The sequence below is a fragment of the Panulirus ornatus genome, chromosome 42 (assembly GCF_036320965.1).
Source record: "Panulirus ornatus isolate Po-2019 chromosome 42, ASM3632096v1, whole genome shotgun sequence".
In the NCBI taxonomy this organism is placed as follows: Eukaryota; Metazoa; Arthropoda; class Malacostraca; order Decapoda; family Palinuridae; genus Panulirus; species Panulirus ornatus.
The window spans coordinates 1,427,964-1,445,280 of record NC_092265.1 but is presented as its reverse complement, the minus strand read 5'-3'; the positions used below and the strand labels follow the sequence as shown (position 1 = coordinate 1,445,280).

Below are 17,317 nucleotides of genomic sequence, written 5' to 3'. Positions count from 1 at the left end.
GAGTGGATCTGGCAGCGGATGGAACCATGGAAGCGGAAGTGGATCATAGGGTGGGGGAGGGGGCGAAAATCCTGGGGGCCTTGAAGAATGTGTGGAAGTCGAGAACATTATCTCGGAAAGCAAAAATGGGTATGTTTGAAGGAATAGTGGTTCCAACAATGTTGTATGGTTGCGAGGCGTGGGCTATGGATAGAGTTGTGCGCAGGAGGATGGATGTGCTGGAAATGAGATGTTTGAGGACAATGTGTGGTGTGAGGTGGTTTGATCGAGTGAGTAACGTAAGGGTAAGAGAGATGTGTGGTAATAAAAAGAGCGTGGTTGAGAGAGCAGAAGAGGGTGTTTTGAAGTGGTTTGGGCACATGGAGAGGATGAGTGAGGAGAGATTGACCAAGAAGATATATGTGTCGGAGGTGGAGGGAGCAAGGAGAAGAGGGAGACCAAATTGGAGGTGGAAGGATGGAGTGAAAAGGATTTTGTGTGATCGGGGCCTGAACATGCAGGAGGGTGAAAGGAGGGCAAGGAATAGAGTGAATTGGAGCGATGTGGTATACCGGGGTTGACGTGCTGTCAGTGGATTGAATCAAGGCATGTGAAGCGTCTGGGGTAAACCATGAAAAGCTGTGTAGGTATGTGTATTTGCGTGGGTGGACGTATGTATATACATGTGTATGGGGGGGGGGTTGGGCCATTTCTTTCGTCTGTTTCCTTGCGCTACCTCGCAAACGCGGGAGACAGCGACAAAGTATAAAAAAAAAAAAAAAAAAGATATATATATATATATATATATATATATATATATATATATATATATATATATATATATATATATATATATATTTCTTTTTCTTTTAAACTATTCGCCATTTCCCGCATTAGCGAGGTAGTGTTAAGAACAGAGGACTAGGCCTTTTTTGGAATATCCTCACCTGGCCCCCTCTGTTCCTTCTTTTGGAAAATTAAAAAAAAAAAACGAGAGGGGAGGATTTCCAGCCCCGCGCTCCCTCCCCTTTTAGTCGCCTTCTACGACACGCAGGGAATACGTGGGAAGTATTCTTAATCCCCATATATATATATATATATATATATATATATATATATATATATATATATATATATATATATATATATATATATATATCCCTGGGGATATATAAAGGTGAGAACAATGGAAGCAAGGGGAGTGGGGGAGGAATGGGATGTATTTAGGGAATCAGTGATGGATTACGCAAAAGATGCTTGTGGCATGAGAAGAGTGGGAGGTGGGTTGATTAGAAATGGTAGTGACTGGTGGGATGAAGAAGTAAGAGTATTAGTGAAAGAGAAGAGAGAGGCATTTGGACGATTTTTGCAGGGAAAAAATGCAATTGAGTGGGAGATGTATAAAAGAAAGAGACAGGAGGTCAAGAGAAAGGTGCAAGAGGTGAAAAAAAGGGCAAATGAGAGTTGGGGTGAGAGAGTATCATTAAATTTTAGGGAGAATAAAAAGATGTTCTGGAAGGATGTAAATAAAGTGCGTAAGACAAGGGAGCAAATGGGAACTTCAGTGAAGGGCGCAAATGGGGAGGTGATAACAAGTAGTGGTGATGTGAGAAGGAGATGGAGTGAGTATTTTGAAGGTTTGTTGAATGTGTTTGATGATAGAGTGGCAGATATAGGGTGGTTTGGTCGAGGTGGTGTACAAAGTGAGAGGGTTAGGGAAAATGATTTGGTAAACAGAGAAGAGGTAGTGAAAGCTTTGCGGAAGATGAAAGCCGGCAAGGCAGCAGGTTTGGATGGTATTGCAGTGGAATTTATTAAAAAAGGGGGTGACTGTATTGTTGACTGGTTGGTAAGGTTATTTAATGTATGTATGACTCATGGTGAGGTGCCTGAGGATTGGCGGAATGCGTGCATAGTGCCATTGTAAAAAGGTAAAGGGGATAAGAGTGAGTGCTCAAATTACAGAGGTATAAGTTTGTTGAGTATTCCTGGTAAATTATATATATATATATATATATATATATATATATATATATATTTTTTTTTTTCAAACTATTCGCCATTTCCCGCGTTAGCGAGGTAGCGTTAAGAACAGAGGACTGGGCCATTGAGGGAATATCCTCACCTGGCCCTCTTCTCTGTTCCTTCTTTTGGAAAATTAAAAAAAAATTGAGAGGGGAGGATTTCCAGCCCCCCGCTCCCTCCCCTTTTAGTCGCCTTCTACGACACGCAGGGAATACGTGGGAAGTATTCTTTCTCCCCTATCCCCAGGGATAATATATATATATATATATATATATATATATATATATATATATATATATATATATATATATTTTTCTTTTTTTTCTTTTCAAACTATTCGCCATTTCCCGCATTAGCGAGGTAGCGTTAAGAACAGAGGACTGGGCCTTTGAAGGAATACCCTCACCTGGCCCAATTCTCTGTTCCTTCTTTTGGAAAAAAAAAAAAAAATATATATATATATATATATATATATATATATATATATATATTCACATGCTCTCTCAGCTTTCTTGTATCACACACTCTCCCTAACTCTGTCGCTAGTTTCTGGAGTTTCTATCTGGAGTCTACCATCAGAGTCATATCACCTACAATAAGCAAATAATTCATGTCTCATGCATCCCCACCCCCAGCATACGATAGACTTGCACTGTACTGTAAAATCTTTACATTCACCTCACTCACCATCCCTCCAGAACATATTAAACAACATGGTGAAATGACACATCCTTGACTTAACCTACACTCACTTGAAACTGCTTATCCTTGCTCCTCCTGCTTGTACACATGCTTTACTTTCCTGGTAAAAACTCATTACTGCATTTAGTAACTTTTGATTTACCCCATATATTCATTGCACCTTCCACAAGTCCTTTCTCTCAGTAGTCATATGCTTTCTGTAGATCCATAAATACCACACAACAATCACTTTTTTCCTCCATTTCTCGCACAGATTCATCAAAGCAGACACTTGATATACACCCCATCTCCTCTAAAGCCACACTGCTCGCCCTCACGCTGACACTCTGTGATTGTTGCCACCCACTCATTCGCCACTCTGTTATGCCTACTAGGTATACTCAACAACTTTATATGTCTATCTATATCTCTGATGCCTGCTTCTTCTGATACTCCCTTAAGGAGGTGGCCACAGCAGTGGTCAACATAACTAGTGATCTCAAGTGCCGCTTCATAGCCTTTAGTGGTATCAGATGAAGCAAAGGATGTGTGGATCAGGTGTTTACTTTGAAGAATTTGTGTGAGAAGTACATAAGAGAAGCAGAAGGATTTGTTTGTGGTGGTTATGGAACTGTAAAAGCTTAGGGTTGATAGCAATCCTCTTTGGAAGTTGTTACGAACATAAGTGCGAGGAAAGCGGCTAGAAGCAATGAAATGTTTTTATTAAGAGAGTAAGGCATTTGTGTGAGTAGGAAGAGAGGAAGGTGACTGTTTCCATGAGAAGGTGGTCTGTGGTAGGTGTGTGTATGAATTTCAATTTGTTTATGGATGGGGAGGGATTGCAAGAGTCTTGGAGAAAGGACAGGTACATGGTATGCTGGGGTAGGGGGTCAAGGGAGGTGAGTCTGTTATTGTTTGCTGATGACAGAGAATGCAGAGGTTGTTGTGTGAGAGTTTACTGGTTTGGAGTGTGAGTATGAATAGAGTGAATTTAAAGATAGTAGGGTGTTTATGATACCTGAGAGTAGACATGGAGTGAATGGAACCATGGAAGCTGAAGTTAACCATAAGATGGGTGTGGGAGCTCAGGTCTGGGATGTAATGAGATGATTGGAAAGAGAAGTCATTGTTGGTGAGGGTAAACTTGGGCATGTTTCATGGTAAAGTAGTCCCATATTGTTGCATATGAAATGCTTCTGTATATGTCTATATCTCTGATGCCTGTTTCCAGCTGGAAATCCTTTAAAGGGGTGGCCACAGCAAAGGAGTCCCCCATAACAAGAGAACTCACATGCCACTTAGTCTTTTGTATCTCACCCTTAACAGGCCACTGGCAGAGGGCAACTCTAGTGCAGGTCTGCTTAAGGACAGTACTTGGGATGAGGATGGTTGATGAAAAAAGTAACAATAAGGTAAGAGAAATGTGCTCATAAAAAGAGTATTGTTAAAAGAGCTGAAGAAGGTTTACAGAAATGGCTTGGACATATGGAGAGGATGAGTGAGATGTTGACAAATAGGGAATATGTTTCAGAAGTTGAGGTTAGAAGGGGGAAGACCACATTGAAAATGGAAAGATGGGGTGGAAAAGGTTTTGAGTACTCCAGGCCTGAGCAAGCAGGGGGGTGTAAGGTGTGCATGGGACAGAGTGATGGAGTGTTGTGGTATAGAAAGGGTGAAATGCAGTCAATTTTCTGAACTGTTTTATATTAAACTATCATGGGAGACCATTGCCTTATTGGTCTACATAGGTCGATCAGACCCAGCTTCAGGGAGGTGTGACAATAGAAGGAACAAATTTAAAGTTGGTTAACTCAGACCTTCCAGTATGTCAAGAAATCTTACTTTTAAATACTTTTTCTTGGGTCAGGATCTTAGGACCCATAGTTATTTACTGGTCAAGGAAAAATATAACTCAGAAATAGCAAAAATTATGGACATATGGAGAGAATGAGTGAGGAAAGATTGACAAAGAGGATATATGTGTCAGAGGTGGAGAGAACATGGAGAAGCAGGAGACCAAATTGGAGGTGGAAGGATGGCATGAAAAAGATTTTGAGCAATCAGGGCCTGAACATAAAGGAGGATGAGAGGTGGGTAAGGAATAGAGTGAATTGGAATGATGTAGTATACTGGGGTCGACTTGCTGTCAGTGGACTGAACTAAGACATTTGCAATGTCTGGGATAAACCATGGAAAGGTCTGTGGTGGGGCCTGGATCTGGATTGGGAACTATGGTTTCGGTGCATTACACATAACCCATCCACATATATATATATATATATAATGAATATATATATATATATATATATATATATATATATATATATATATATATATATATATATATATATATATATTTGCAGATGGGCCATTCTTCATCTGTTTCGTGGCGCTACCTCACTGATGTGGGAAACAGCGATCAAGCATAATAAAATGAATGAATCACTAAACACAAGGCCAGTGACTAAAAGTTTCATCCTTCTACTCAGTACCATGTTGTCTGACTTCTAAAACTATACAGTGTTGCCAGACAGAGGATATGTCCACCATAAAAAAGTAATAGGATTTGTTCCACAAATGAAACCTTGAGCATGAAAGCCTTACTTTAAATGATGAGTCAGATTTTTTCCAGACTAAGTAAGCAATGTCTAGCAAAACCACTTGTTTAGACAATGCACTAATAAATGCAAGCATCTTTTTACTAATTATGGTCGAGGGCAAATCAAAGTGTACAACTTTGGCTGCCCGTCTTGGATTCAAGTGCAACATCAGTAATAATTTTATAAAATGATCCAATTCTGTGGTGGAGCAATAAGAGCCACTGCCTTGCAGTAACCTCCACTGATGATAGGAATCAAAATGGTATCTCTCCATTTTTCCAGAGTTAAAGTTTTCATAAATGAGGAAACATCCTCACATTTACATAGAAATACTTGTATTTTCAATGGTGGATTGTCCAAGTGACAAAGTTATCACTGTTAAACAGTCTATGAAATCCCCTACCATGCAAAGGTAGCTAGTCAGTGGGGAAACCTTACTTTGGATGTGAAGAAAGGGCACATTCATAAAAAAAAAAAAGGTAAGTTTACTCTCATGGTAATCTTGAAACATGGATGCCCAGCACTGTGGTTAACAGTATTGTACTAGGCTAGGGACCTCAGTATAGACACAGACTTGGGGAATTTGGATTCTCATGGGGATAGGGGGTCATGGAGATGCATGTTACTAGTGTCTGCAGGAAAATAAATTTCACCATATGAAAGTGTGAAATGTTTATTAACATTCCTTACTGGCAACAATGTGCCTTCCTCAGACACCTGTAATGAGTGTTTCAACTGAAAGAGATTAACTTGATATTCAAATGCCACACATTGAACTTATTAATTTCCTAGAAATAAAGCTTGTACGGTATACAGTCTTGTTGCTGCACTCAATCAAACACCATCCCAATTGCTACAATCAGTTAATAGCCCACGAAGACTGACCTATGAATAACTTGTAATATACATAAAACATGAGAAAGTAAATAAATTTGATAGAAAATTAACTAAGTTGGATGTAGTACAGTACAACCAAAAATGGTACATAATATTTCAACAAGTTAGAAAAAAGAACAAGAAAAGATATGTAAGGAACTGGGGTAAAAAAAATTATCTATGGAGGCCATTAAAAGCTGTAATGGTGGAATGGCAAAAATGATTTATGTCCTGCATTCTAAAATGAATCCATGATACTTTCTGATTTCATTCAATTTTGTTCATCGAGTACGAGATCAACTAAGTATTCATTAAAAGTATCACTGGACCCAGGTTTCTATAAAAAGTATAATGCAGTGTATTTAATTTTCCATATTCTTTTTAAGCATGTTACCTGTAGTAAGGCACAGAACACAGGGAACAAACCTCAGAAGCAGTAACTATAATAAAGACCTATGCATAATTATAAAATCTACAGCCACACATATTTTCATATTTTTTGAAAGAACCTTTATTCAGTTCATGACTCGGTTGTCCAAGTGATATCGCAGTAACCTATTCTAATCTAGAGGCTGCTCAAGTGTGGTCAAGGACTTCATCCAATCACCTTGGCCGACTTTGCACTTGGTATAGCAAAGTACTAACCTTAGCCCTCACTATATGCAATGTGTGCTCAGTCTGCTAGGTGGACTTTTGCTTAATCTTGTCATTTTTAGTCCACCTTAAAATACGGATTTACTTAACATTGAGTTTAGGTGATTTTGGAATGTGGGGAAACCCATAAAAGTTTAACACCATTGCAATATTAAATACTTTTAACCATATGTGAGTGACTGATTAACCATTGCTCACACCCACAGCAGATTACAATAAAAACTTGATTTCAAAATTTTTGTAGTGCAGTACATCTCGTATAATCTGTATATACAAATTCATATCATACATAATGCAGTTTCTTCATAACATTTCAATATTCCCTTAAAAGTTGCTGATAAAGTTTAAACATTTTGCCATTACAAAAGGGAATCTAAGCTAGTCACATACTTTATAATTACCACTTTCTATTCAATACAGTATAGTGTCCTCTACTATCCTTCAGTGGAGCCGTGAAGTCTACTTCATTCATCCTATCCTTTCTTCCAAAACAAACGTTTCCTCTCAGAAAATAGTTCCTAACTCTCCCTCCAACTCATTCTAGCTCTCTCTTCCTCTCTTTTACACAGCTTCTAAACACACACAAACAAAACCATTCCACATCCATTCTTTCAATTTGCTAAAATTATGATGTCTACACTCTATCTTTCACTTTTATAAACATTCTCTATTACTCACATGACTATTACAATTTTCTAACATACTGCTTTCTCATTCCAAATCCCAACATTAAGATACATAATTCAGTAGCCTGCACCCTCATCATTCTCTTACCACAACTGCTTTATTCCTATAAACCAAAGAAGCATTCACAAGGATTTTCAAGTCATACCTTCAGCATCAAACTGTACACTCATGACCTTATTGTATGTGCAAGAAACCAATCAGCCCTTTATCATATTCTTAATTACCTTTTTTACAATTACAGTGTAACTAACAATGTTATGTGGCTTCTCCCATTTGCCATACTCATTTCCATTCCCGTCATTTTCAGATCTATTCTTCATTCTATATTTTCTCACACCTTTTCCTTAACATTCATCTCCAATCCTCCATCTGTTGACATATTGTTACCCTAAACAATGAATTAAGCAAATGTGTTTTACTAATTTATGTCTACAGAACAAATGTGAAATTTCTTAAAGTATAGTATCAAACAGTTCCCTGGAGATCATCTCGTACTTGTGTGATTATCACATCTAAAAACACTGGTCAGCAGAATCTAAACATTTTGTCCCATGAACTAAAATAAGAGGACCTTATAGTACATTTCATGCTGAATTTAAATATTTTTAGAATTTTTCTATCAAGCATGGATTTTAAGTGAGAGCAATCGAATTTTACAATAAATGTATATTATTCATGCTTAAATAAGGCTTCTCTCTAAAATGTAGAAAAGTACAATTTTTGGCTATATTTGGCCTCAGGAACAGCCCTCTTTAAGTGTACAGCAGTTATCTGCCAACATAGAGGAGCTCCACTTTCTCTTTTGCTGTGGATATCACTGACTGCCCCAAGATTTTCTGGGAAAAGTACAAGTCCAAAAAGTGAATTTTTATATTCATATTGCACACTAGAGCTTTATATTGAAGTACATAAATCTTTTACATCACTGTAGTTTTCCGATCTGTGATTCCTCCCAAAATCTTTGCAAATTCTTAAACAACAGCCATGCAGTTTTTTCAACTTCATTTAGCTCTTCATCGGATTTTTCATCTTGAAGCAGTTCTTTGTTCTGTGGTCCTACAGATATACCCTTCTTGATTTTTGCATCACTCATTCTGAGGAATATATTCCTCAAATATGTGAATCCGTGGCCAGTTTCATCCATACCTCTGATGAAGTTCTTCATCAACCCAGGCTTTATGTGCAACGGAAGCAGATAAATTTTCTCATCAAGAGGGAGGATTGATGACCTTCTTTAAATAATGATTTTTCTTGTCCTGGGTGTCCTGCTCACAGAGGAAACAACAGAACCACATAACCAAGTTGCATTCCAAGTAAAAGTGCCACAACCTTGAGGTCACCACAAACATTCCACTCAAGTCCCCCATATTTATTTTTTCCCCAAAAAAGCTTCATGTTATCATATGATTCCTTCATATTAGCTGTGTGAGCCAGAGGAACAGGGGAACTTATTTCCAATGTGGAGTAGAACCACTTTCAAGCTTACTTTTGACGAGTCAATAAACAAGCGCTACTCATCTGTGTAACATTCTTGGCCAAGTGCCTCTACAACAGAACTATCATAATTGCAAAACACCAGACCATCTTCAAGGGAGAAAATTTCTTTAAAAATGACATGAAGATCACAATAAAAACAAACAAGTTTCATTCTGGGGAAGATTCCAACCCGATAACTTGGAACCCAAAAGTTCAGCTTGTATCTTAGACAAATTTAAATAGCAGAGGAGATCATTAAGATCTTCAATCAACAAATGTGTTTCACTTGAAGAACAGCTTGCTTCAAATGCTGGGTCCATATTGTCCTCTACTTGGTCTATGTTCTCATCACTTGACTCATCGTCACTCAGTGTCATGTTTCTTGGAGGTTCTGTCACAGGTAATTCCTGACTGTGAGGTACTGGTCTCACAGCAGATGGTAAATTAGGATATTTAACATTATGCCTGAATTTTGATGTTATCTATTACATTTTTTATACTTGATCGCTGTTTCCCGCATCAGCGAGGTAGTGCCAGGAGCAAAGAATGGCCCATCCACTCACATAGACATATATATGTTTCAAATTCTATATGTATATGGGGGAAACATGATTTTTATGTTACACCATCTACATTTGTCAGGCAGACATAACAATCCAAAGCATGATCTCTGGGTTCTCTCCAAACCAAAGGAATGGCAAAAGGCATTCGGGGAGAACTTTTTGCTCATGCTGTGAGAAGCCCAACATGTGACACAACAAATATGGGGGCTCAACTTTATCCTGGTCACCCACTTTACAATGATATGAATGTCGATTCACTGCAGATGTAGCAGAAAGATTTCAGACCATTTACAAAGTTTTTCAGCATTATAATGGTGGATGGGGTATTAGCACAACACTTGAATACACAAAAGCACAATCTGTGAACACAGTGGAATAGACAGTTTACACGTTGAGTTCTAGCCTGCAACTGACAGAGAACTGCTACTTAGGAGTAGGCATTATTTGAATGCACAACATTTCCAGTTGTGTTTCTGGAGGCCCCTGGTGACTCATTCATCTAAGTTTGTGCTTTCAAAAAGATATTGCACTTCATAAACAATGAAAATAGCTATTTGTTGAACTTTTTTGCTTCAAATGCTCCATAGAGCAGTGGTACATATATATATTGGGTGATTCAAACTTAAGCTGACAAATCTTGACTATAGATGGAATATGAGAACCTAATAATATACATCATATCCTGTGAATGCAGATCCTCGTATGTAATTAGATAAAGGCAATTTAGCAACAAACAGTTTGAGAGCTAGTAATGCTGCACGAAGATGTCCAAACACATCAACCCTCACCCCCATCCTTACTTGTCACTGCATCCTGGTACTTATGTTTTGGTCGTTGTTTACCAACTGACATCATGATACTGATGGCATTTTACAAATGTAGTGGACAGTCATCTGTCCACATTGTATCTATCAGTTTCATGTTATAATCTAATCATATCTCATATCTACGACATAGCAACAATACAGTGGTGTGGTATTGCGGCAACTACCTAGCCTCAACCTCCATTAAGTATCATCTCTAAATGACTATTCTGTATACAATTGATGTACCTGAGACAGAGAAAAGTGAACTGACATCTGGATGCATACCACCCACAGGTCGACAGCTGTTGGGATTCGAATGACCTGCGAAGCATTAAAACCTAAATGAACATTGTAACTACACTGTGGTTGTTACCTATTTGTGAACCATATGGTAACTGCATCTGCTACTGATGTAGTTATGCTGTATTAAGCCATGTATGATTACCCCAATGTACAATAAGGGCATCTTGGCCAGGGGGTACAATGTGACCAACCGTACAATATGTACCATGACACAATGATCAGTGTGACGGGAATAGGACTGGTGTGTTGGCCAAGTAGCCCAGGCTTTCTGCAGTCATAGCACATTCATGCAACATTAATAACTCCCAGTGTTGGTTGCTAAATTGCTGACACTTAGGTGCTAACCATTGGTCACCATAACACTGTTCAAAATACACCCACACAGATGTTTTATATCTACAGTTTATCAATGTTACAGCATGACAATGTCTGGGAATTTGCCCGTTTCCATGTTAATGTTCCTATTTCGACATATGTATTTACACACATCGAGTAGTTTATGACTCTACTGCTGGAATGCTTTGAATAATGCCTTTATCTGTTAAATTGCAAATATCTGGACTACGTGGTATAGTTATTTATATTTAGTCTCTGATATTGTATTTATAGTTACTCGAGCTTTGTCTATAATTTTGAATCACCCTGTATACTGTATGTAATGATATGCAAGTAAGCTGGAACAAAAAACTGGGTGATAAAGAGAAATTCTGAAAACATACTCAGATTCAGTGTGCAAAAATACATAAGAAACATATTTTTTTCCATGGGACAATATCTTTGTTGACCAGTGTAATATACTATCAGTTCCCTGCCATTTCCCTCATCAATCAGCATTTTCCTTATTCACTTCCTCATCATAATTCATCCCTCAGCAAAAACTCTTCCAAGCCATAAGACAGCATTTTAATCTTACTGAAAGTGATATTTTCTTTTTAATTACATGCACCTCAATCTTCAGAGTGGCCCTTTTTTTCCTGCCTTGCAAAGCTATGGGGTTGGGCTCAAAAGTCCACATATGCAATTCATCCACCTGTGTTATCCCCTTAACTCTTACAAAAGGATATGTACACAAGCCAAGTGACTCTACATGAATATTTATGCACCAAATTTCATGCCTCTATTTCAAGGCTGCCCATCAAGCCTAAGTGGTTGCTGAGGTGTCAGTGCACAATAATTTCTCCAACAGTCAGTCATCCTAAAGCCATGCCAATGACCAGATTTTCATGAGTTTTCTAGGATTGTGTGGAGAGTGGTTTCAAGGACACTTCACTCTTTAAGCACTGAAAGTTGACCGAGATGAGGCAGGAGAAGGTGTTTCTAGCAAAAGTGGATGCACTATTGTCAGTATTTGCCAAACCTCGACAACACTGCATCTGACTGATGGGATTGACAATTTTACTGATGAAATTTTGCTGTTATGAAAAAATAAATGAATCTGATTAAAACAAGAAAGGATTTACAAGATAAAACAATTATAAATTTTTCCATGAGGGTAAAATAAATGATAATACATGGGCAGCGTCAACTAAACTGATACTCAGGCCTTACTCCTCCACTTATAGGACACTGTGGTGAAACTTTTACACATTATTAGAATGATAACAAAAGAGGACACAATATACTTGAAATTTTAGTAATATGAATAAATTTTATACGTATGATTAACTACTTTCATCCTTGGGAACTGGGAAGAAAGAATAAAGCCCACACATCACCTGTGAGTCTTAGATGACTAAGGCGGCTGGAAATCCTCCGCTTCTCTTTTGCTTTCCAAAAGAAGGAACAAGGAGCCAAGTGAGGGCTTTTTTCCTCTCAGGCTCTGCTATTTGTTCAAGCTGCTACCTTGCTCATGCAGGAATGGCAAACTTGTATTGGGGGGAGTTAAACAACCTGAAATACTGTGATTCATAGGGTTGGACAGGAAACCTTAGTAAGAGGTTTAGGATTTAACATAAATGGAGTTCAAAATAATACACAAAATTTTCTTAAACCCTATTGACAACCTGAAAAACTGTGATTCATAGGGCTGGACAGGAAACCTTTGTATGGAGTTTAGGACTTAACGTAAGTGGAGTTAAAAATAATACACAGAAAATATTCTTAAACCCTATTGACATTCCTCCACTTCAATAGCAGATCTAGCATTGCATCCTTTACAATCAGTCAACATTTAAAGCACTGCCTCCACAACAAATTTATCCTACATTTCTCTCTTGCATTACTGCACACACTACCATGATTTCAACATTTGTGCATAGCAGCTGCAACACTATTACTGCCATATCACCCAGAAATATTTTCAATAAATATTTACAATATAAAATTTTCTGCCATCACACCTGAATGGGAACACACTGAATTTTTCCCAAATATTTCCTTGCAACCTTTGTGTTAAGAAACCCTGCGTAATGTCCAAAACATTTACTAAGAATTCTGCTTTGACTTTATCCACTCACCAGTTTACACTTAATATTTATTCCCACACTTTTTGGAAATTCTTTTTTTCAATCAATAAAAATCATTATCATTCACAATATGTTTTTATCCAATTTCTAATTTACCTATATCTAATGCTTTGCCAAACACACAATTAAATTTTGATCATTACTAGCTTGTTTTCTTGACAATACAATAGCATTTCCTTTTGGTATGCTTTCAATAGTCTACCTGACAAAGAACAGTTTCATTACTATCCCAAACTTTTCACTTTACACCTTCCATAATTCATATCTTATAATGTTTGTTAATATTTTTCTTAACACATTTTTTGCATCTAGACACCAGTCATTTTTCTACCCTTGAAGACCAAATGTCCATAGTAATGCACTTATTCCACATTTCTTTCAGTGTGACACATCTCTAAACTTTTACCAACTTTTGGTTATGTAAATGTTTCTGCACATATTTAATAATTCTTTGTAGCAGAGTGAAGACTTGGCACAACTGGTGAGTGGTAGAGCACTCAGCTACTAAATCTGAGGTTGTAAGTTTTGAGTCCTGCTCAAGCCTTCCTCAGAAAACATCCCACCAGTTCACCCAGCAGTAATTGGGCACAGAGTCCACACATATGACACCAGTTATGTTATTCCCTTGCATGCTGTCTTCAATAAAACTGGTGTGTTCTAACCACATAAGCCCTATGTTAGACACTAATATAAGAATCTGGGTATTTTTCCTTTTTCTTAATAAAATAAAAAACATCACAGCTTACTGAGTTTCCATATCTTGTGAATCTGTCCCAGTTTCATCCATTTCTACATCAGTATTAACAATATTTGGTAATGTGCTATGACGATACTGATCTATAGTCATGCTGTATACAGAGGATTGGCCTTCAGCAGTTGGTGGGACAAAAGTCATTGGCAAATCTCGAGTAACTCCATTAGGGATATCGGTAGCACTCCGAACTCCTCCAGTTCCTCTGATAGGAGAACCTGAGTGAGACATTGGCTCCTCTGCATTCGGTCGCAAATGTGATGGGATCGGTGAAGAGTTTGGAGATGCATTTACTCGAGGTGTTGGAACTGAAGCAGAATTTGGGGATCTACGTAGAGAAATAGGTGACGAAGAGCTACTGGAAAGTGAACCAACACATGGGGAAGGTTGATCACATGGTACCCCACCATTACTTGCATTTCGCATTGTGAAAGAAATTGTTGAGTAAAGACTCACAGGTATGGTAGACAACTGAGGGTAAGGCTGACCATCACTGCGCATTGAAAACACTGAAGCATTTACAGATGGGTTGGAATTGGTTCTAGGTGGTGGGCCTGGTCTCCCAATGGTCCGAAATATACCAGTATCTGATGACGATGATGATGATGATGATGACGACGATGATGATGATTCCGTTGAGCCAGAAGAAACAGGAGGTCGACTTTGACTCAGACTATGTTTCTCAGCATGATATATCCTGAGTACTTGACTCACAACTGGATGCGTATCTGGGTCACTCAGCCACATATTAGCATTATTTGGGCTCTCATACAACATCATCAGAGCTGGAAACAAGACTCAAATGAAATGATCTATGAAACTGATTATCACATAACAATCATTATGACCAGTGATTTTACTTAAGCATACACCAATATCCTTATACAAACTGCAAATTCAGTGCACTGGAAGAGGCCTTTGGTGTTTGGCAATCTGCATAAAGATGTTTAGTTTTAGCTTTAAATTAATTAAGTACCCCTAAATTTCACTAACTGTAGTTAAGCAGTGTTACAATCAAAACTTTATTTAGACTGAATGTATGTGAATGTTCCAAGATCAGAATAGATAGGTAGTGTATTTGAGAAGAAACTAGATGTTCTAGCTCTAAGTACAACAAACTGCGGGGTAGGTTTGGGAATGTCTTGGAGGTAAAGCCATGGGTTTGGTTGACAGTGAGGAGTAACAAAGGGGTAACATTTATGGTGAGGAAGGAGTTGTGTGAATGTGTAAAAGAGCACATGGAATTGAGCCCCATACTAATGTAGGTAAAAATGAAAGTGGATTACAAAAGCTGGGTGATTAAAAGTGTTTATGCACCAGGCCAAGAGAATGCTAAGGAAGAAAAGCGAGTGTTTCAGGAGGAGCTGAGTGAGTGTGTCAGCAGTTTTGATCTAAGAGATCTTGTCCTAAACTTAAATGATGTGAGTAACTTGGCAGTTGAGGGTATAAATGTGGGACATGGAGTATTCAGTGAGGTGAATGGGATGGGTAAACAGTTGTGGAGCTGTGTGCTGAAAAAACAAACTGATAACTGGGAACACTTGGTTGAAAGAGGGACATACAGAAGTATACATGGTTGAGTAGGAAAAATGATAAAATGACATTACTAGAATAAATACCAACTGAGACGTGCAAAAGACTCTTGGATGTTGACGTGTTGAGAAGAGCATCTGGTGCAATATCTGATCTGATATTACCTAGTGGAGACTAGGGTGAAACTTTGTAGAGGTTTTTGGATAAGAGGATACGGTATGTGTGACAGTGACAAGAGGGTGGTAAAAGTAAGCAAGCTTGGAAAAAAGACTTGCATGAAGAAATATCAGGTGAAAATGGAAGGAGAACAGTAAAGGGGAGTGGGTAAGAGATGGGCATTATTTAGGGAAGCAGTGTTAACATGTGTGAGAGACATACCCACCAAGTCAGTTCTCTGAAAGCACTAAGCCCAAATGAACCAGTCGCCAGTATACCTGATGATTTTGATAAAGTGCAGATACCTACATTACTCCAATTTTTTCATTATAATGAGCTGCCACAGTATAATTCGAGCCTGGCAAGCTGTGCACCATGGGTTATCAACACTACACGTGCTACACTTCCCCGTTGCATTAGTTGTCAGCTAACATTCAAAACAGAAAATATGCATCATCTGAAACTCGTGTATTTCTATTTTTCTGCCTGCGTGAACCAGTCATCACTATGCCTAAGTGTCCAGCAAGTGCTCCTACTACAACTGAGCCTGTTCATGATACTGAACAAACTTGAGTTTCAGCAGCTCCTCACTGTTATGGCATTGATGAGGGCAGCAAATACATCATAAAGAAGAAAAACAAATCTATCAGGAAAACCATTTTTCAGCTATATATTTCAAAGATGGCAATGTATCTCAAGCCACTAATATATGAGAAGATTGAGGATGTCCTGAAAATCTGGATACAAGAAATTCAGATGTGATAATTTCCTATGACAGGGCAAGTGAATGAAAATTAAGACATCAAAATTCAAAAGAGCTGATGTACATAAATATATGTTTATTTATAATAACTGATCGACATTTCCCGCATCAGCAAGGTAGTGCCAGGAAAACAGACGAAAGAAGACCCATCCACTCATATACACACATACATACATACACACTCATACAAATACATATCAAAATATACATGCACATATATTTTTTTCTTTTTCTTTCTTTTTTACAATAAAGTGAATCTGTTAGGGTCTTACCTAATAGGGTTTTTGGCTTTGGCAAAGCGAGCTGTATAACTGGTGAGGCGAGAATAGCCGAGATTATGGGTGAATCACGCTCAAGGCCCTGGTCATCAGGAACTGCAGGTCTCTCATGCAGGAGTATTTCACACTAGGTAAAAGGAGAAATTAAAACACACTAAATTCTACTTCCCAGCCCAAATAACCAATACTAAATAAATAATGTGCACTTGAAGTGTGAAACATAAGTTTCTGATAAATAAACAATCAGTCCAAGAACTTTTAACAAGTTTTCATATATAAGTGTAAAAAGAACTATGCCCATGTTGATAAAACTTTTTAAGCAAGATGCCCCAAAATCACTGGAAAAGGACAAATGGACATTAATTTCTTGTAAATACAACCAAAGTCACAGGAATCTAAATTCCTGTAACTCTAAACTTGCCTAAATTCACTTACACAAAGATAGACTATTAGCACACTAAAAATAGACAAGGTCACTCAAAACTTATACCAATTTACTTAACTCCTTAAACTTGACTAACTCAAATGTAGAAAGATGTTTACAAATATCTATCAATCGGTATATGTAATTCCCGAAGCTGCCTACATTCAAATATAAAAAGAAACGTTAAATCAGTAATCCATCCACAAATAAGAGGCATTTCTCAGCATCCTAACACTTTGAATATGGTAAGAAATATATCTATAATGTTACCTTGTTCCATGATAGCTTTCATTTCTC

General features: G+C 37.9%; 2 protein-coding genes across 4 annotated transcripts in view; one reads left to right on the top strand and one right to left on the bottom strand.

The window, feature by feature from the left end:
- Positions 1-5,187, top strand: part of Pih1D1 (PIH1 domain containing 1) — a 38,086-nt gene extending 32,899 nt beyond the window's left edge. The window contains exons 7-8 of one of the 2 annotated variants that reach the window (XR_011715623.1): positions 4,012-4,097; positions 5,049-5,187. Coding sequence is in view for 1 of the 2 variants with exons in the window: in XM_071686290.1 (XP_071542391.1) it covers positions 4,012-4,035 (24 nt within the window). In the remaining variant the exon portion in view is untranslated. Of the gene's footprint in view, positions 1-4,011; positions 4,102-5,048 lie in introns of those variants that run through there. The other variant, XM_071686290.1, reaches the window with a different exon arrangement.
- Positions 5,188-5,942: 755 nt separating this feature from the next.
- Positions 5,943-17,317, bottom strand: part of Kpc2 (Kip1 ubiquitination-promoting complex subunit 2) — a 36,728-nt gene continuing 25,353 nt past the window's right edge. For both annotated transcript variants that reach the window (XM_071686288.1, XM_071686287.1), the window contains 2 exons: positions 16,591-16,723; positions 5,943-14,651 (listed from right to left, as the gene is read on the bottom strand). In XM_071686288.1, coding sequence (XP_071542389.1) covers positions 13,858-14,651; positions 16,591-16,723 — 927 coding nt within the window. In that variant the 3' untranslated portion in view covers positions 5,943-13,857. The remainder of the gene's footprint in view (positions 14,652-16,590; positions 16,724-17,317) is intronic.